The sequence below is a fragment of the Oreochromis niloticus genome, linkage group LG9 (genome assembly GCF_001858045.2).
Source record: "Oreochromis niloticus isolate F11D_XX linkage group LG9, O_niloticus_UMD_NMBU, whole genome shotgun sequence".
Classification (NCBI taxonomy): Eukaryota; Metazoa; Chordata; class Actinopteri; order Cichliformes; family Cichlidae; genus Oreochromis; species Oreochromis niloticus.
The window spans coordinates 2,789,689-2,811,108 of NC_031974.2; the positions used below are offsets into that span (position 1 = coordinate 2,789,689).

A 21,420-nucleotide genomic window follows, 5' to 3' on the forward strand; every position below is an offset into this window, starting at 1 on the left:
CCACAAATTATACATCAAAATGTAGGTATTTTTGCAGGCTTTCAGAAAATGTCACTATCATTGTTGTGGGATTTATAGAATTTTGGCAAATCTTCTCAGACCAACACAAAGTCTCAAAACTCTCCATAGAAAGTCAATGGAGAGCTTGTTCAAAATCACCGCTGGATTTCCCTAATTAGAGGCATTTTCAAATCGTCATATCTCCTTAACAAAACAGAGTTGAGACATGAGGCTTGTGCCAATATATCTTCAGACAGTCCTGATGCTCACAATTCAAGAATTTTTTTCTCACCTATTACCGTTTGGCCATGAATTGCATATGTTTGAGAGTAGGAAATTTGTCCCTCGCTCAGATCTCTTCAGATTTCAAACTCTGGAAATGAGATACTTTTTTCTCTCGTCATATCTTTTTGATGGATTGCAACAGAGTCCTGAAAATTTCCATGACTGTTCACCAAAGCCTGCTGTTTCTTACAGTGAAAGAATGATTTTGATGCTCCATATAGATTTAGAGTTACAAAACGTTGTTTGAGGCCAAGTCAAGGCAGTTTTGCTTCGCCTCTACTCAGTTGCAGTGTGTTACAAGTCATATATCTTCAATAATCTATATTTTATCTCTGAATTATGAAGACCTTAAGATTCCCCCATCTCTTCTGAACAAAACGATGTCAGAATGAGCTTTCTAGCCCCTATGGTTAGGAAATTATGGCCATTTGTTTGAGGGGAATCCTGAATGTGAGAAATACACTGCAGAAAACTTATACCTCTCTCTGTGTCTGTGTGTGTAAGGGCTGATTACAGCAGGTGCAGCCAATTTAACTGACCTAGATATACCAAGTCCAGACTCTTCACAGCCTCTGTTCCTTTTAGGCTCTGTGTATGTGTATGTTTGTGTGTCTGTATCAATATTTCTCCCATGTTAAACCATTACTACTCCATAATAGTATTTCTGCTAAATCAAAGTACTTCTACTACATCTTAGTACTTCTGCTCAATCATAGTATTTCTGTTAAATCAGTGTTTTTGCCAAATCATGGTATTTGTGCGAAAGCATACTATTTCCACAAAATAACAGTATTTCTGCTATGTTATATTATTACTGCTCATAGTATTTCTGCCAAATCTTGGTACTTGTTCCAAAGCACAGCATTTCTGCCAAATCACAATATAACTGCAAAATAAAGGTTTTTGAGCCAAATCATAGTGTTTGTGCTAAATCCTAGTAATTCTGCTCAATCATAGAATTTCTGCTATGCTGAAGTGCTTTTTGCTAGATTATAGAATTTCTGCTAAGTCAAAGTATTTCATGTAAATCATACTATTTATACCAATTCCCAGTGTTTCTGCCAAATCATAAATCATAAATAATGTGGCGTGTTGGTGGAACAGCTAGTTCTCTCCCATCATGCCTTGGGACATGTGCTGCTGTTTAGATGTTCTTGTTTCATTGTTTATGGTTACGTTACTTTTAACTGTTGTCTTGAATGTTGTGTTTATACTACGGTACAAAGTCACTGACAGTTATTGTTTTATAGGAAGAATGCAGTACCATAAGTGAGTTCTGTTATGCTGTTATTGACCCTTGAAGCACATTGTAGCACAAGCAAGTGTTTAATAAAGAGCATCTCCTACCAGCTTGGGGTGGAAATACAAGTTCAGTCTCTCCCTCTGAACTTCTTTGTAAGATTCATCTGCATGCTGGTAATTTATCTTCAGACACTGCTGACAGTCATGGTGTGAGCAGTTTTTACTGTCATCTTACTGTTGAGCCATAAATTACGTTTGTTTGAGGGGTGGAAATCTGTCCTCCTCTCACTTTTCAAACTCCGAAAATGAAGCCGTTTCTTCTCTCGTCATATCTCCGCGATGGAGGTAGAAAGAGCAATGAAAATCGCAGTCAAAGTACACCAAAGTCCGCTGATTCACCCAGTACAAGAATTATGCTGCTAGCCCTCCTAGTTTTTGAGTTACACGACGTTTTGTAACTCCAAAAAACGGCGTTTTTCACCTCTCACCGCGATCTATTTCTGACTGGTTATCAATCTGGTTTTCGGGTACCCCCCCCCCCCCCCCTTTCCAGGTGGCGCAATTGGTAATGACACGGGTCTGCAGCCCAAAGGTCGTGGGTTCAAATCCACCTTGGTCCACGTTTTTTTTTTTCACTTCAAATTTATACACTATCACAGACCTGTAATTTATATTGCTAATTTATTACAATTCTGCAAAGTTTTATGATTTTAGCAGCTTTTCTAATTTGGACCTCAGATTCCTCTTTAACGCTCCATGGCAGAAACAAGTACACAGCGTGATGAAGCAGACAGAAGCAGTACCTCTGATTGGTGAAATTGAGCAGAACCAGGTTGTTCTGCCTCTTTTCAGCAGAAAGTTTGTGTTTTCACCTCTTATCAGCACAAATGTCAGCCACTTCTGATGTTTTTATCAGAATTTTCAGCTTTTTCACCTTTTTTCAGTTATGTGAGAACCAGTTTGGCTCAATGAGTAGCTGAAAATTTTCAGCCTGTTCTGCTCTTTCAGAAGAATTTCAGCTTTTTCACCTCTTTTCACAACAATTCAGCTTCTTCGCCCCCCCTGCATATTTTTTCTCATCATATCTCTTGGTGGGACAAGAACTGCTTTGGCTCAGTGAGATGAGCAGCTACTGTGATTGCTTCTTTCCGTCTTTTCAGCAGAAATTCTGCTGATTTACCTCTTTTCAGCGCAATGTTCTTCTTCTTTCCATCTTTTCTGCAGAAATTCTGCTGATTCACCTCTTTTCTGCAAATTTTTCAGCTTTTCACATCTTCTCAGCACAGAACTCAGCAGCTTCTGCTCATTTAGCAAAATTGTCAGTTTCTCCATCCCTTGTGTTTGTTGGAACAAGTTTAGTTCAGTGAGATGAGTAGCTTCCTTGAGACCAGAAGGACCAGGTTCAAATCCTGGTCATGGGATTTGAACACCTGTTTTCAGCACAAATCTCAACTTTTTAGCTGTTTTAAGCAGAAACCTGTTTTACGCAGAGAAACTTTTTTAACTAAGTTTCAGCTTTTTCACCCCTTTTCAGCAAAATTTTCAGTTTCCCAGCTTTTTCAGCTATTTTCAGCAAAAACATCTTTTCAGCAGAATTCTGAAAAGAGTTCTGCAGAACACTTTTCAGCAGAAATTCTGCTGATTGAACTGTTTTCAGCAGAATTTTCACCTCTTTTCAGCCCAAATTCTGCTTGTTCACCTCTTCTGCAAAATTTTCAGCCTTTTCACCTCTTATTAGCACAAATCTCAGCTGTTTTCAGGAAAAACTCTTTTAAGCAGAAATTCTGCTGATTCATCTCTTTTCAGCGCAACTTTCTGCTTCTTAAACTCTTTTGAGCAGAAATTCTGCTGATTCATCTCTTTTCAGCGCAAGTTTTTGCTTCTTTACCTCTTTTCAGCAGAAATTCTGCTGATTCACCTCTTTTCTGCAAAATTTTCAGCCTTTTCTCCTCTTACCAGCACAATTCTCAGCAGCTTCTGCTCATTTCAGCAAAATTGTCAGTCTCTCCATCTCTTTCCTTGTGAGAATGAGTTTGAGTAATTGAGAGTGACTTTGGCTTAGTGAGATGAGTAGTCGCCTTGAGACTAAGAGGGCGGGGTTTGAATCCTGCTCAAGGCAACATTTTTTTTTCACCACCATACAACTTTTTGCAACTTTTCATCTTTTTCAGCTTTTCAGCAGACAGCTTCAGCATTAAGGCATCCACACAGCATTTTCGCAGGAAATGCAAATTTTTCTAGTTCTTTATTATACTTTATTCTGGTTGCTTCCGTACGTTTTTTGCCGCTTAACTACTGCTTCAGTTTTCAGCCGATTTTCACCGTTCAAACTCTCCACTGTTCTGCTCTTTCTGCTGACGTAGGCTATGACTTTTGGTGTTTATTACTGTTATACTTTTTAAAATATTACACTTTTTTCCTTTAATTTGTCCCATTGAAATGAATGGAAATCTTCAGAAATTCTGCTAAAACTTGCTTGTTTTTGAAACTTAACTACTTTGTCATACTTTCACCTGGAAACTCCATTCAAACTTTAAAATGTTCTCAAATTATTGGGCTATTCCTGTCTGATTCAGCTTTTTCAGATCTTCTACCGTTTTAATTTTATACCTCTTTAAGTTTTGAGTTGCAAAATTGTGATTTTTCAGAAAATACATGCGTTGTTATGGTTGCTATGCAATTAACTCAGAGTGTGCACTTGTCCTTTCTGAATTTTCTCTTCATGTCTGAACAACTTCTTGCTACTCGCTCAATTTCCACTCAAGCCCCACAAATTATACATCAAAACGTAGGTATTTTTGCTGGCTTTCAGAAAATGTCACTATCATTCTTGTGGGACTTACAGATTTTTTGCAAATCTCCTCAGAGCAACACAAAGTCTCAAAACTCTCCATAGAAACTCAATGGAGAGTTTCTTCAAAATCAGCGCTGGAATTCTCTAATGAGAGGCATTTTCAAATCATCATATCTCCTTAACGAAACAAAGTTGAGACATGAGGCTTGTGCAAATATATCTTCAGACACTCCTGATGCTCACAATTCTAGAAGTTTTTTCTCACCTATTACCGTTCTGAGATGAGTTACACTTGTTTGAGGGTAGGAAATTCGTCATTCGCTCAGATCTGTTCAGATTTCAAACTCTGGAAATGAGGCACTTTTTTCTCTTGTCATATCTTTTTGATGGATTTCCACAGAGACCTGAAAATTTCCATGACTGTTCACCAAAGCCTGCTGTTTCTTACGCTGAAAGAATGATTTTGATGCTCCATATAGATTTAGAGTTACAAAACGTTGTTTGCGGGCAAGTCAAGGCAGTTTTGCTTTGCTTCTACTCAGTTACAGTGTATTACAAGTCATATATGTTCAATAATTTATATTTTATCTCTGAATTATGAGGACCTGCAGATTCCCCCATCTCTTCTGAACAAAACGGTGTCAGAATGAGCATTCTAGCCCCTACGGTTAGGAAATTATGGCCATTTGTTCGAGGGGAGTCCTGAATGTGAGAAATACACTGAAGAAGACTCATACTTCTCTCTGTGTCTGTGTGTGTAAGGGCTGATTACAGCAGGTGCAGCCAATTTAACCGACCTAGATATACCAAGCCCAGACTCTTAACAGCCACTGTTCCCTTTAGGCTCTGTGTATGTGTGTGTGTATCAATATTTCTCCCATGTTAAAGTATTACTCCTCCATAATAGTATTTCTGCTAAATCAAAGTACTTCTACTACATCTTAGTACTTCTGCTCAATCATAGTAATTCTGGGTAATCATAGTATTTTTGCCAAATCATGGTATTTGTGCCAAATCATGGTTTTTGTGTCAAATCATGACATTTCTGATATGTTATAGTATTACTAGTAGGTGGAGGTATTTCTGTTATGTTATAGTTTATGTGCTGAATATAGTATATCTGCCAAATCATAGTATTTATCCCAAATCATAGTATTTGTGCAAAATTACAGTATTTCTGCTAAAAAGCAGAAATAGTACCTTTTAGCAGAAATTTCTGTCAAAAGATATTATTTATGTTAAAACATAGTATTTCTGCTAAATCATAGTATTTGTGCCAAATCATAGTATTTCTACTAAGTCATAGTACTTGTGCCAAATCATAGTATTTGTACCCAATCATAGTATTTCTGCCATATCATTGTATTTGTGCCAAATCATGGTATTTTTTTGCCAAATCATGTTATTTGTGCCCAATTAAAATTTCTGTTATGTTATAGTATTACTACTAAGTCGTAGAATTTCTGTTATGTTATAGTATATCTGCTGATTATAGTATATGTGCCAAATCATAGTATTTATAGCAAATCATAGTATTTGTGCCCAAACATAGTATTTCTTGCCAAATTGTAGTATTTGTGCAAAAACATACTATGTCTGCTAAATCACAGTATATCTGTTATGTTATAGTATTACTACTAAGGCATAGTATTTCTACCAAATCAAAGTATTCCTTCAAAATCATAGTATTACTGCAATTTCATAGTATTTGAGCAAAATCGTAGTATTTGTGCAAAAACATACTATGTCTGCAAAATCACAGTATATCTGTTATATTATAGTATTACTACTAAGGCATAGTATTTCTACCAAATCATAGTATTCCTTCAACATGATAGTGTTACTGTAGTTTCATAGTATTTGAGCAAAATCGTAGTATTTGTGCAAAAACATACTATGTCTGCAAAATCACAGTATATCTGTTATGTTATAGTATTACTACTAAGGCATAGTATTTCTGCCAATTCGTAGTATTTGTACTAAATCATGGTACTTGTGCAAATCATACTATTTTTTGCAAATCATAGTATTCGAACCAAAACATAGTATTTGTACGAAATCATAGTATTTCTTTTAAAGCATAGTATTTCAATCAAATCTCAGTAGCTGTGCTGAAACGCAGTATTATTGCCAAATCATAGTATTTGTACTGAAACATAGTATTTGTGCCAAAAGAGTATTTCTACTAAATCATAGTACTTGTGCCAAATCATAGTATTTCTGCCACATTGTGCTAATTGTGCAAAAACATAGACTGTCTGCAAAATCATAGTATATCTATTATGTTATAGTATTATTACTAAGTCGTAGACTCTCTATTTTGTTATAGTATATCTGCTGAATACAGTATATGTGCCAAATCATAGTATTTATAGCAAATCATAGTATTTGTGCTAAAACATAGTATTTCTGCCACATTATAGTATTTGTGTAAAACCAGAATGTCTGCAAAATCATCATATATCTGTTATGTTATAGTATTACTACTAAGGCATAGTATTTCTGGAAAATCATAGTATTTCAACTAAATAATAGTATTTCTCCCAAATCATAGTATTTGTTTCAAATCATAGCATCTGAACCAAATCATATTATTTGTGCCAAAACAGTGTATTTGTACAAAGTTATAACATCTTTTCTAAATCATAGTATTTCAATCAAATCTCAGTAGTTGTGCTAAAATTCAGTATTATTGCCAAGTCGTACTATTTCTGCCAAATCATAGTATTTGTACTAAATCATAGTACTTGTGCCAAATTATACTATTTGTACCCAATCATAGTATTTGTGCCATATCATCGCATTTGTCAGTTCAACTTATTTAACTCTTCTCAACAGCCAAACACCTCTTCTTCACCCCTTTTCAGCACAAATCCCAGATTTTTCAGGTGTTTTCAACAGAAATCTCTTTTTCAGCAGACATTCTGCTGATTCACCTTTTTTCAGTGCAACTACTTCTTTACCTCTTTTCAGTAGAAATTCTGCTGATTCACCTATTTTAAGCAGAATTTTCAGCCTTTCACCTCTTATCAGTACAAATCTCAGTATCTTCTGCTCATTTCAGAAGAAACCTTTTCACCGCTCCTCTTTTCAGTACAAATTTGAACTTCTTTACACCTTTTAAGCAGAATCATTGCCTTTCCACCTCTTTTCAGCAAAAGTTTCTGTTTTTTCACGTGTATTTAGCAGAATTTTTAAGTTTCTTTACTGCCATACAATTTTTGCAGCTTTTCATCTTTTTCAGTCATTTTTATCAGTACAAATCTCAGTATCTTCTGCTCATTTCAGAAGAAACCTTTTCACCGCTCCTCTTTTCAGTACAAATTTGAACTTCTTTACACCTTTTAAGCAGAATCATTGCCTTTCCACCTCTTTTCAGCAAAAGTTTCTGTTTTTTCACGTGTATTTAGCAGAATTTTTAAGTTTCTTTACTGCCATACAATTTTTGCAGCTTTTCATCTTTTTCAGTCATTTTTATCAGTACAAATCTCAGTATCTTTTCCTCATTTCAGAAGAAACCTTTTCACCTCTCCTCTTTTCAGTACAAATTTGAACTTCTTTACACCTTTGAAGCAGAATCATTGCCTTTCCACCTCTTTTCAGCAAAAGTTTCTGTTTTTTCACGTGTATTTAGCAGAATTTTTCAGTTTCTTTACTGCCATACAATTTTTGCAGCTTTTCATCTTTTTCAGTCATTTTCAGCAGACAGCTTCAGCGTTAAGGCATCCACACAGCATTTTCGCAGGAAATGCAAATTTTTCTAGTTCTTTATTATTCTAGTTGCTTCCGTACGTTTTTCGCCGTGGATCTACTCCCTCAGTTTTCAGCCGATTTTCTCCGTTCAAACTCTAAACTGTTCTGCTCTTTCTGCTAATGATGGCTATGACTTTTGGTGTTTATTACTGTTATACTTTTTAAAATATTACACTTTTTTCCTTTAATTTGTCCCATTGAAATGAATGGAAATCTTCTGAAACTCTGCTAAAACTTGTTTGTTTTTGAAACTTAACTACTTTGTCATACTTTCACCTAGAAACTCCATTCAAACTTTAAAATGTTCTCAAATTATTGGGCTATTCCTGTCTGATTCAGCTTTTTCAGATCTTCTACCGTTTTAATCTTATCTCTCTTTAAGTTTTCAGTTGCAGCTTTGTGATTTTTCAGAAAATACATGCGTTGCTATGGTTGCTATGCAATTAAGTCAGAGTGAGTGCTGGTCCGTTCTGAATTTTCTCTTCATGTCTAAACAACTTCTTGCTACTCGCTCAATTTCCACTCAACCCCCACAAATTATACATCAAAACGTAGGTATTTTTGCTGGCTTTCAGAAAATGTCACTATCTTTATTGTGAGATTTACCGTTTTTTCGCAATTTTCCTCGGAGTGACACAAGGTCTCAATACTCCCCATTCAAAGTCTATGGGGAGGTTTTGAAATTCAGAGCTGAAATTCTGTAATGGGAGGCATTTTCAAATCGCCATATCTCTTTAACAAAGCAAAGTTAGGACATGAGGCTTGTGCCAATATATCTTCAGACACTGCTGACACTCACAGTGGAAGCAGTTTTTACAATTATCTTACCGTTGAGCAATGAATTACGTTTGTTTGAGAGGTGGAAATCGGTCCTTCTCTCAGTCTTCAAACTCTGGAAATGAAGCCGTTTCTTCTCTCGTCATATCTCCGCGACGGAGGTAGAAAGAGCAATGAAAATCGCAGTCAAGATACACCAAAGTCCGCTGATTCACCCAGTACAAGAATTATGCTGCTAGCCCTCCTAGTTTTTGAGTTACACGACGTTTTGTAACTCCAAAAAACGGCGTTTTTCGCCTCTCACCGCGATCTATTTTCTGACTGCCCAAGTATCTGTCTTTCAGACCGCCGCCCCCTTTCCAGGTGGCGCAATCAGTAATGACACGGCTCTGCAGCTCAAAGGTCGTGGGTTCAATCCCACCTTGGTCCACGTTTTTTTTTTTCACTACAAATTTATACACTATCACAGACCTGTAATTTACATTGCTAATTTATTACAATTCTGCAAAGTTTTATGATTTTAGCAGCTTTTCTAATATGGAAACCTCAGATTCTTGTTAACGCTCCATGGCAGAAACAAGTACACAGCCTGATGAAGCAGACTGAGGCAGTACCTCTGATTGGTGAATTTGAGCAGAACCAGGTTGTTCTTTCATTTCATTTTTCATTTATTTCACACATGGTTCAACAGTGTTTCTTTTTCTACATACAGAACCTTCTGCCTCTTTTCAGCAGAAATTCTGCTCATTCACCTCATCTCTTGTGTTGGAGTGCCCTCTTGTGGCGCCTTTTGGGTAGTGCCTTAGGAAACGTGAACACTCCAAAGAAGTGGTATCAGACTGGTTTGTAGTGGAGGAATTTGTTGCCAGTTTCTTTCATCTTTAATCCGTATTCATGTTGTAATGTAGTAGTACCACAATATGGCAGAAACACTATGTTTTGGCACAAATACTTTGATTTGGTATACTTTAGCTTCTTCACCCCTGTAGGCAAAATTTTCATTTTTTTCCACCCCTTTTCAGCACAAATTCCAGCTTTTTTGGCTGTTTTCAGAAAAACAAAACTCTTTTCAGCAGAAACTCTGCTGATTCATCTCTTTTCAACGCAACTTATTGCTTCTTTACCTCTTTTCTGCAGAAATTCTGCTGATTCACCTCTTTTCTGCAAAATGTTCAGCCTTTCACCTCTTATCGGCACAAATCTCAGCTGTTTTCAGAAAAAAAACTCTTTTGAGCAGAAATTCTGCTGATTCATCTCTTTTCAGCGCAACTTATTGCTTCTTTACCTCTTTTCTGCAGAAATTCTGCTGATTCACCTCTTTTCTGCAAAATTTTCAGCCTTTTCACTTCTTCTCAGCACAGTTCTCAGCAGCTTCTGCTCATTTAGCAAAATTGTCAGTTGCTCCATCTCTTGTTTTTGTGAGAATGAGTTTGGTTCAGTGAGATGAGCAGCTGCCTTGAGACCAGAAGGGCCAGGTTCAAATCATGGCAAAACCTGTTTTCACTTTTCTCTTTTGTTCTGCCTCTTTTCTGCAGAAATTCTGCTGATTTACCTCTTTTCTGCAAAATTTTCAGCCTTTTCGCCTCTTCTCAGCACAAAAAATGAGCAGCTTCTGCTCATTTTAGCAGAATTGTCACTCTCTCCTCCTCTCTTTTGAGAGAATGAGTTTAGCTCAGTGAGATGAGTAGCTGCCTTCAGTCCAGGAGTGCCAGGTTTGAATCCTGCTCAGCGCAAAATTTTTTTTTTGACCACCATACAACTTTTTGCAACTTTTCATCTTTTTTCAGCTTTTCAGCAGACAGCTTCAGTGTTAAGGCATCCACACAGCATTTTCGCAGGAAATGCAAATTTTTCTAGTTCTTTATTATTCTGGTTGCTTCCGTACGTTTTTTGCCGCTTAACTACTCCCTCAGTTTTCAGCCGATTTTCTCAGTTCAAACTTTAAAAAATTCTGCTCTTTCTCCTAGTGTGTGCTATGACTTTTGGTGCTCATAACTTCTATACTTTTTGAGATATTGAATTATTTTTGCAATATTTTTTGCCCATTTCTGCCATATCATCAGTGGCATCGCTGATTTTCCTTGCCGGGATGACCTGTGTTTTAGCTCAGTGAGATGAGCATCCGTTCTCAGACTGGGAGGCCCGGGTTCAAATCCTGCTTATGGCAACATTTCTTTCAGTTAACAATTAAACTTTTTTAACTCAATTTCAGCTTTTTCACACCTTTTCAGCAAAATTTTCAGTTTTTTCACCACTTTTCAGCACAAATCCCAGCTTTTTCAGCTGTTTTCAGCAAAAACCTCTTTTCAGCAGAATTTTCACCTCTTTTAAGGCCAAATTCTGCTTATTCACCTCTTCTGCAAAATTTTCAGCCTTTTCACCTCTTATCAGCACAAATATCAGCTTTTTTCAGAAAAAAAACTCTTTTGAGCAGAAATTCTGCTGATTCACCTCTTTTCTGCAAAATTTTCAGCCTTTTCACCTCTTATCAGCACAATTCTCAGCAGCTTCTGCTCATTTCAACAAAATTGTCAGTCTCTCCATCTGTTCTTTGTCAGAATGAGTTTGGCTCAGTGAGCTGAGTGGCCACCTTGAGATCAGAAGGGCCAGGTTCGAATCCTGCTCAGGGCAAGGTTTTTTTTCCACCACTTTTCAGCAAAAATTTCTCCATCTTTACCCCTTTCAGTAGAATTTTTGGCTTTTCATCACTTTCCAGCAAAAATTTTCTGCTTCTTCACCTGTTTTCAGCAGAATTTTCAGTTTCTTCACCGCCATATAACTTTTTGCAAGTTTTCAACTTTTTCAGCTTTTTCAGCAGGCAACTTCAGCGTTAAGGCATCCACACAGCATTTTCGCAGGAAATGCAAACTTTTTCTAGTTCTCTTTGGCTTATCCAGTTTAGGTTTGCAGCAGGGCTGGAGCCTATTCAGCCCCATTGTACGACCTGGACAGGTCCCCAGTCTGTCGCAGGGCTAACACATAGAGACATACAACGACTGGGAGAGAACCCACGCAAACACGGGGAGAACATGCAAACTCCACACAGAAAGACCTGATGGTGGAATTAAACTGTGAGGCAACCGTGCTGCCACTGCTGTGTGATGACTGGGTGGATGAAACCCAGTGAGGCTGTTGGAGGTGTATGTCAGCTGTTTATTCCTGCACCACCTGCGTTTGCTCAGCAAGAGCAGTTCCAGCTCCACTTCAGCTTTCTTTGGTTTGCTAGATGTCTGAAAAGGATCTCATGGAAGCACCTGCACATGCTTGTCGCCACTTCAGCGAGCGGCCGTGTTTCCTGTGCAAGCAGTGAGAGAGCACTGCGAACGCTGCAGATCGTCCTCAGTCACTCGAACGTGACTCTTGTGTTTGAGTGGGAGTGAAGAAAGAGGAAGCTGAAAGGAGGAAAATGGATCTTTTCAGCTGAAGCGAGATCTGTTTTTCCTTTTGTGTAGGGACGAGGCGAGTGTGTGTGTGTGTGTGTGTGTGCGTGTGTGTGTGTGTGTGCGTTTGTGTGTGTGATGTGCGCTGTGTTAATTGACATGATGTCTAATGTGAAATCCATCAGATTGAACAGATGCTGCTCCGAGATACGATTTAAGGTCTGCGTGTTTATATTTAACTTTGCTTTGTCTCTGACACCAGAGTGTGTGTCGGCCTTCAGGCACGCGCACGCACACACACACACGTATATAGGATACGCGCATCACAGGACAAAAGGTGTTGCCGCCGGCGACCTGCAGCTGTAATCAGATTACTGTCACACACACACAACAAGTTCTGCGACTCGAGCGTGGAGAAATGTGATTGGAGATGGAACGTCAACGACAGAGAGGAGAAGAAAGGACATAAAGAGAGAGAGACAGATGTGAGGGGGAGGAGAGCGAGAAGACAAAAGAAACTGAAAGAACGAGGCAGAAATGATCCAATTTGTTCTTCTTCTCTTCCTTTCAGAGGCGAATTAAAAACAGTGTGTTTGTGTCTGTGCGCCTTCCTGTCCTCCTGTCCAGCAGGAAATGTGACAACACTGCAGTTTCACCCTCCACACCTTCAGATGTGTGTCAGAAACTGTGTGTGTGTGTGTGTGTTGATATATGACTTCTGTCCTGAACTAGACTCCTGTGAAAAACACAACTATTGTTTCCAGCGTCCCTCGGGACACACACAGTCTTAAAAACTAACCGTGCTGCATTCAGGTGCAGCCCAGTGTGTGTGTAAACCACATACAGACTCTTCTGCTGGAAAAGAAAGTTTACTCTAGAGTCACAATACTTTCATTTCACTTCAGTTCAATTTTATTTATACAGCGACAAATCACAGCAGTTGTCCCAACGAAAGACCCTGTTATACAGTGAAAACCCCAACAATCAGACTGCCCTATGAGCAAGCATTTGGTGACAGTAATGAGGAAAAACTCCTCTTTAACAGGAAGAAACCTCCAGTAAAACCAGGCTCAGGGAGGGGCGGGGCCATCTGCTGCAACTGGTTGGGGTGAGGGGAGGCAGACAGGATAAAGACATATGCCAGTTCCTAAGCCAGCCTTCACAGGACCCGGCCCACATAGACCGCAAAGGCCGGGTCCTCTGAAGCCCGAGAAGGCTGAAGTGAGTGGCTGTGAAATTGGACGGTCTAACCTTCAGATTTGCGTCACCAGCTGTTTACCAGTGGGTTGAGGATCGAAAGCAGAAACTTAGAGATGTTATAGGTGACCGAGTTGATCATGCAGACAATCGGCCTTAAAGGTGCACCCTGTTTATGTATCTTCGGTAAACCATACAGACTTGGTGTAGATTCCCCTGGGTATAGCATCGTCTCATTCTAACTGCTTCAGACGGTCTATCACCCTCTTCCTGTAAGCACTTCCTGGGTCTCGTTTCATTGTTCCATCAGTGGGCTGGTTTCAGTCATTATGCAAATGTACTGTTTATAAGATTGGAAACCTGCAGTCAGCTGAGACTCAAGAAGTCACTTGGATGAGTGACGAAATATTTCTCCCACTGAAAACGCTACGTCCAGATGAACAGAATCATTTACTTACCTGGATAATTGAGCATGCATCAAGACATTAGATACCATATTTCTAAGATTTTCAGGGCCGAGTACAATAACCTCAGTTTGATCTGAATTAAGAAGCAGAAAGTTAGCGGCCATCCAGGTCTTTATGTCTTTAAGACATTCCTGCAGTTTAACTAATTGGTGTGTGTTACCTGGCTTCATGGACGGATAGAGCTACGTGTCATCTGCATAGCAGTGAAAATGTATGCTATGCCTTCTGATGATACTGCCCAAAGGAAGCCTTTATAATGTAACTTAATAGAAGTGGTATAGTTCTTGAAGTGTTTTCATAGACTTGTGTGTGTGTGTGTGTGACTCGTGTGAAGAACACAACTATTGTTTCCAGAGTACAAACACTGAAAATGTATAAAAGGCCCCAAAGTTCATAGAATAGTTCTATTGGCGCTCATAAGTTTATATAAGTTTATCTACTGTTCATTTAATATTCAACTTTCTCTAATTTGGGCCAGCCCACCATCTAGTGACATCATCCGGTTAGTAAGGTGGGCAGTTTAATGTCGGATGAGCAGTGCTGGTGCGGTGGGGGTGCACTGATTTCTAGGGGATGTTATGTGTGCCTGAATGATAAGTGAGTATTAATCTGTGTTATATTTTGCCTTTGTTTGTGTTGGTACTATGATGTGTTTACCATTTAGGAGCTAATGTAGTCCATAGTTGGAGCGGTAGGCCACGCATGCAACGCGTGAGTTCACCCTCATTTCATATGCTAATTTATGTTGTTCTTGGTTTAGCTTTCTTGATGCATGTACGGTCTCTCATATGTCCATAACGTCACTCATGTGTTATCAGACCTTCTCTGTATGTTGTATGTGGTGCTTGTGATTGTTTACTTTAAAATACGGAGTTTGTAGCGGACAATTAATTACGAGGATTAATAAAACGCCGATCGTAGTTCGACCGGTAGTATCGCGTTCCCGATTGCCCTTCACAATAAGAGCATTGCGGCAGATTATAATGGGGAAGCTTTTATTCTGTACGACTACCGGAAGTAGTTCCTGTGTACTGACGGTAACTTAACCTCGCACTAATGCTGTTTAGTTGCTTAGTGTGAGCAGTTCGAAGTGTACTATATTGTTCTGATCTATATATATATATATGGTTATGTTAAATATATTGTATTATGTCTATATCTGAATATGTCACTTGTCTATTCTCTTTATTTATCGTTTATTTGTATTGTTTATTTCCCTTGTAGAAAACCACACACATGTACACCCGCAACTGTGTTTCACAGCCCCAGGAATTGAGTTGTGACAATAAAGGTGCTCAAACCTACGGTGGCCCCTAGAGACAAAGCACGTACAAACTCCAAAACACATGCAAACTCCAAAACACTTGCAAACTCCAAAACACTTGCAAAATCCAAAACACTTGCAAACTCCAAAACACTTGCAAAATCCAAAACACTTGCAAACTCCAAAACACTTGCAAAATCCAAAACACTTGCAAACTCCAAAACACTTGCAAAATCCAAAACACTTGCAAACTCCAAAACACATGCAAACTCCAAAACACTTGCAAAATCCAAAACACTTGCAAACTCCAAAACACTTGCAAACTCCAAAACACATGCAAACTCCAAATCACAACGGAAGTGCTCCAGGACGCTAGGGGCAGTGTTGAGCTCAATTTGCAAAATAAACGGCAAGTTTGTCTGTATGGGACGGTCTAGTCTCCGTCGCGCTTCCCAGGTTGCCTAGCAACCATGATACTAACCGCTGGAAACGTGTCATACAACTTTGTTTGACAGAAATGAAGGAGAACATATTTTGTTCATTTGTTTGTTTGTTTCTACAAGAGCTTTGTGTGATTTGATAAGTATCTGAGGCTGAGACCACAGGACAGTAAAACATGATTTTTGGGCTTCATTTCTGTAATGAACAGTCATTTAAGATTAGTTAGTAAATAACAATTAGCTAATGTTGTTCATGAGACTAAAGTCATATCACTTTGGTAATGTAAATATAATATGGCCAATATTATAGTTATTATATTAATCATTATTAGCTATTACAGCAGTGAACATGAACTCTGTGTCAAATACTGAGCCTCAGTACAGATTCAAGTTGCAGTTATCTATATGTCTTATCACCTTAAATCTTCACTCAAAGAGAAGTATCTTTGACAGTGCATATATAGGTGTATCATATATAAGAGACAAATGTTGTTCCTTCAGTATGTTGGCATTGCTAAATTTGGCTCATTGCTTACATATATTTATAAAAAGAAAATGTACAAACTGTGATAACTGTTTCTGATAAAATGAAGAGTAGACTGATATATTAAATATTCCTTTATTGGGTGAGAAAATCAGAGCATGTCATAACTGCTTTAAGTCATACAGAATAGATATCAGAGCCTTAAACAGGCTGACTTCTGCTAAATGGGTCAAACTGGGCAGAAAGTCTACAAACACATAACATCCTTATAGAATATGATGTAACACTATAGATCAACTTACCTCAGAATATATAAAGCATATAAACAGTTACAGCAATATGATGCAACAAACACAGCAGTGCTACTAATCCAAAATACTCAAAGCTTCATAGAACTGAAACAAACATTTATTTTCAGCTCCATTCTGCTGCTGATACATACTTTAGGTTTCTGAATATTAAACTTGTTGCTGCCTTTCATAGTGTGTAACTTGAAGGCCCTGAGTACTTTCTCCCACACTGAAAACACTGGGATGATAACATTATTTGAACATTACCTAATAAGACTGATTCAGGACAGACAATTAGTTATGTTAAACTTTCCTAGCAGTCCTTCACAAACAGGGAACAGTCTGTCTATTCTCTCCATCTGTCAGCTGCTGCTGGCTCTTCCTCCTCCTCTTCCTCACACACTGCTGAGTTTGTCCTGGTGGATCATCAGGGGTGCAAAGCCTCACAGATGATGTGCAGCAGTGGCTCCCTCAGTCTGTCCTCACTCTGGACACTTGCAGTTGTCACACATGGAAATCAAATGTGTGATAAGCTGCAGGATTCAAACACAAGTGTAACTTATAAATACATGTTCATACTTTTATTCCACAATCAGAGAGAAAGAAACAGAGAGAGAGTGCAGGACAGACAGACAGGTGACAGTCTCAGGTGTATACACTGCTACAAAACAGCACAAGAGAAGGAGGATTCAGTGTTTGTGTTATTACGAGTGCTAAACAAGAAGAGTTCCCAGATGGTACAGTGGACACATGTGTGACTCCTGTGATTAAAGCATCTTTCTTTCAGCTTAACGAGTGAACCGTCAGCTCGTTCAAACACACGTTAAAGTCCGTTTGGCTCGACACCACCGAACAGAGGCAGCAATATAACATAGCTAACATTAACAGTGCAGTGAATCCTGCTTGTGCCGTCATATTCAGGACTGCAAACCGAGCAGCATCACTGACTTTCAGCTTGTTGTGTTTGTGGATATATGACTGACTTTAATTATCCACAAAATCATCACATTCTCTGTAAGATTAAAGTCAACTATTGAACGGCATATATTTTGAAGTAAAGGCTTTAAAACCAAGTTAGTACAAACATCACTAATGTCACTTAACTTTGCTGACATGTGGCCAACAGTAATGTTTTAATGTTCTTCATTATAAAAACATTTGCGCATAAATAAGTGACATAATATTCAGTACTTACTTCTGAAAGTTTACTCTTTGGCGGCTCCGCTTCCGCCGTTTTTTTCGGCAAAATTATCCACACCACGGCCGCGCTATGAAATCTGGGATATGTTGGGCCATGAAGGCTACACCGACCCATCCTTAAAATTCAGGGAAATTAAGGACGCATTTGAGGGCCGCATTTCGAGCAGCCTTTGAATTGGGACAGCCTTCGTCGTGTCGCTGTGACATAATCGTCCTTAAAATGTGGCCTTTAAGGCTGCAGACCCTGAATTGGGATAGAGCCCAAATCCGGTCATTGGTACTTCCTGGCTTGTGTAGTTACTAGGTAACGAAAGCTCAACACTGCCCCTAGCGTCCTGGAGCACTTCCGTTGTGTTTTGAAATTTGCATGTGTTTTGGAGTTTGCAAGTGTTTTGAATTTTGCAAGTGTTTTGGATTTTGCAAGTGTTTTGGAGTTTGCATATGTTTTGGAGTTTGCAAGTGTTTTGGAGTTTGCAAGTGTTTTGGAGTTTGCAAGTGTTTTGGAGTTTGCATATGTTTTGGAGTTTGCAAGTGTTTTGGATTTTGCAAGTGTTTTGGAGTTTGCATGTGTTTTGGAGTTTGCATGTGCTTTGGAGTTTGTACGTGCTTTGTCTCTAGGGGCCACCGTACAAACCGAACCTCAAGCTCCCTCTTCTTTCCTACTCTGGGACAGTTTGGCCTTAAGTGGTGTTCTGGCCGACACACTGGGGTGACTGTAGTGCCCAAAGACTGAATCAGTGCCACAACCGTGCCTATCTTTGATATCTCCACTACAGATAAAAACAGTGTGCTGTGTTCAGTTAGAATTAAAATAGTTTATGTCGAGTTTTCTGAAAGTTAGTTTTTGTGGTGTTAAAGTGTTAATAAAGTTGATAATTTCTCTCGTGCAGAGTTTTAATGGAGCCGACAGGTTTCCCGAAGTTGCTAAAGTTTCCTTAAATGTCGGTAGAGCTTCATCTGTTTTTTTCTGTCGATGCTCTTATAATGGTCAGACTGAGACTTTAATGAGATCTTCCCGAGGCTTTACATCAGCACAGGAACAATCAGGCAGCTCCTCCTCCCGACTGTCAAATACAGAATGAAGTATCTGATATTTGTATGTCCTTTAAAATTCTTTTGTATGGTAGTCGATGGTGAACATGAATTTTTTTTTCAGGTATAAGTAAATGAGAGCTACCTAGAATTATGTTTTTTTTTTTTTTTAATATTATATCTCATGTTATGTCCCTTTCTTTTCTTCCTTTATGTCTTTTACCTGCATAAAGGATTTAATAGCAGCTCTGACAGGACGAAATGAACGATCAGTTTAATGTCAAACTAAAGTTACAGCCTCTACATGCAGAGGGAGAGTTAATAAAAGTGAAGGAGAGTGTGATGGAGCAGAGGCATAGGTGACCTTTATGTGGAGCTGAATAATGAATCAACAGATGGGCAGAAGAAGAGCCGAGCAGTTTAATGTGTCGGCTTGTATGTGAACTGAAATCCAACCAATTATCTGCAACAATCACGAAGAGCAACGCTCACAGCAGCAATTCTGCAATAACGAGTTTATCTTCATCCCGTTTTCCCTTTTACGAAAACATGCACGACTGATTCTCCCAAAGGTTCCTTTGACCGGAGTTCTCAGCCGGAGCCATGGTCAAAGCTGCAGGATCCACAAACAGCTGATCCTGCTTTTCCCATAATCCAAACTGATGATGCCTTGCTTCAGTCCCTGGGTCCTCGGTAAACCTGTGACTCTGTTTTACAAGATCTGTTTACGATTCAACCTGTCTGTCTTTAGTAAATACCAGGTGGTGGTGGAAGAGGAGCGCCCCCGCAGGCAGACCAGAGGCACTGCAGAGATTCTGCGCTGTTATCCGGTGCCCATTCACTTCCAGAACGCCACGCTGCTGGACTCCCAGTATTACTTCAGCGCTGAGCTTCCAATGAGCGAGCTGAGGGCGCCCATGCCCTTCTGTGTTGGTCAGTGACACATTCAGTCATTCACTGAGTCAGTGAATCTGTCAGTGGATGAGTCAGTGAGTGAGTTAGGAGTGTGTTTGTTGCTAATTGAGTCAGGAGTTGGTACGGCAGTAAAAGAGTCAGTCATCACTCAGTGAGTCAGTAAGTCGGTTCTGGTAGTTGTTGTGTCAGTGAATGAGTCATTCAGTCAACGAGCCTGTCCGTTGGTGAGTGAGTCAGTCAATCAGTGACTCAGTCGGCGTATTAGGACTCTGTCAATGAGTGAGTCAATCAGTCAATTAGTTAGTCAGTCAATGGGTCTGTCAGTTATTGACTCAGTCAGTTGGCGAACCAGTCTGTGAGTCTCTTAATTAGTGAGTTAATAAACGAGTCAGTCAGTGATCCAGTCAATCATTTACTTAGCCAGTCACTGAGTCAGTCTGTCAGTTCATAAGTGAGTCTGTTTACCTTTGTGTTTGTACAGGTGACAACAGGACCTACAGTGGTTACTGGAATGTTCCCCTCCTGCCTCATAAGAGTTACGGGATTTACTATCAGGCTGTCAGCACTGCCAATGGGGTGAGTTCACCTGTTTACAGGTAACACAACCAACACAGTGGAATTCAAATCATTTAAATCAACTGAACAATCTGAATCTGAATCTCAGTCTTTTGACTGAACCGTTTTTAGTTACTGAACCTGATCGAGTCGTTTTTATTAATGGAACCTCACAGAGTCGTTTTTTGTTGCTGAACCTGATTGAGTCATTTTTAGTGATTGTGAAGCTAAATGAGTCATCTTTAGTTCCTGAACCTGAGCGAGTCGTTTCTATTGACTGAAACTGACCTAGTAGTTTTTATTGATTGAGGCTAACTAAGTCGTTTTTTGTTATAAGGTAACAATAAAGTAGAAGAAGAAAGTTTAAAGAGAAACAGGAACTCAATAGTATGAATGCCGTGAGGCATTCACACAATAACTAAAGATGGTATTTTAGTTGGTGTAGACTCACATCTTAGGAATGAACAAAATTCATACAGCACACATAAATTAAATAAAAAAAAAAAAAAAGTAAATTTATTCCAAACCGATGTCGGGATTCGGGTTGTGAGAGGGTCTGTGTTGGATGTAGAAGCCACGTCCGAAGCTCACTCTGACTCCTCTGTCTTTGTAAATGGAGGGACAGTAACTGCGTGTGTATATGTAAGCATGTAAAAACTGCAGATTAACAGCAACAGTATTTTGTCTGCCATTGTAGAAATTCATCTCATGTAAACAATAACGTGGCGCACTGTGTGACATCAAGAACGGCGCACACCTTTGAGGTTGCGTGAATAAATCTGTTTTCCTCGTCCACACCTAAACGCAAAAACAGAGTTTTTGATAATCTCCACCCTGATAGGACTTTTTAAAAATCTCTGTTTTCAGTGACCCAAAACGCCGTTTACGTGTGAAAGGCGCAAACGCATAGAAAAATCTGTTTTCAAAAGTACCCGTGTGGACGTAGCCTGAGCCGTCTTTAGTTCCTGAACCTGACCGAGTCGTTTTTATTGCCTGTTGTTTTTTTGTGCCTGAAACAAAGCCTCTCTGAGACTGTGCAGTAAAAGCAGACTGCCAGGCAGTTTCGAACTATCATCTTTGGTTTCTGCGTCAGTTTGTGGTGGATTATTCTGAATGCCAGATGATGATGACGAAGATGACAATAATGTCGAGGAAGAGAAATTCACTTTAAATCTAGACATATATTTCACTTGTGTTAGCTCAGGTGTTTACCTAAGCATTCTGGGATTAAACCAGTTGTGCACAGAGTGTTTATCAGAGAGGAAACACTTCCTGGCGTCTATTTAAGGAAGTGGCAGGTGTCAAGATATCCAATCACAGCGTGCAGCCGAGCCCAACGGCGGCG

The 21,420-nt window shown here is 39.2% G+C and overlaps 1 protein-coding gene and 1 long non-coding RNA gene across 17 annotated transcripts in view; one reads left to right on the top strand and one right to left on the bottom strand.

Annotated features, from left to right (window-relative positions):
• The window catches only part of LOC100711527 (receptor-type tyrosine-protein phosphatase mu), a 219,651-nt gene that overhangs the window by 109,344 nt on the left and 88,887 nt on the right, over nt 1–21,420 (top strand). For all 16 annotated transcript variants that reach the window (XM_025910167.1, XM_025910168.1, XM_025910171.1 and 13 more), the window contains exons 15-16: nt 19,357–19,538; nt 20,002–20,096. In XM_025910167.1, coding sequence (XP_025765952.1) covers nt 19,357–19,538; nt 20,002–20,096 — 277 coding nt within the window. The remainder of the gene's footprint in view (nt 1–19,356; nt 19,539–20,001; nt 20,097–21,420) is intronic.
• On the bottom strand, nt 16,869–17,883 carry LOC112847784 (uncharacterized). The gene is made up of 2 exons (XR_003221574.1): nt 17,569–17,883; nt 16,869–16,906 (listed from the first exon to the last, which is right to left on the bottom strand). It is a non-coding gene; the product is annotated as an uncharacterized LOC112847784 (long non-coding RNA).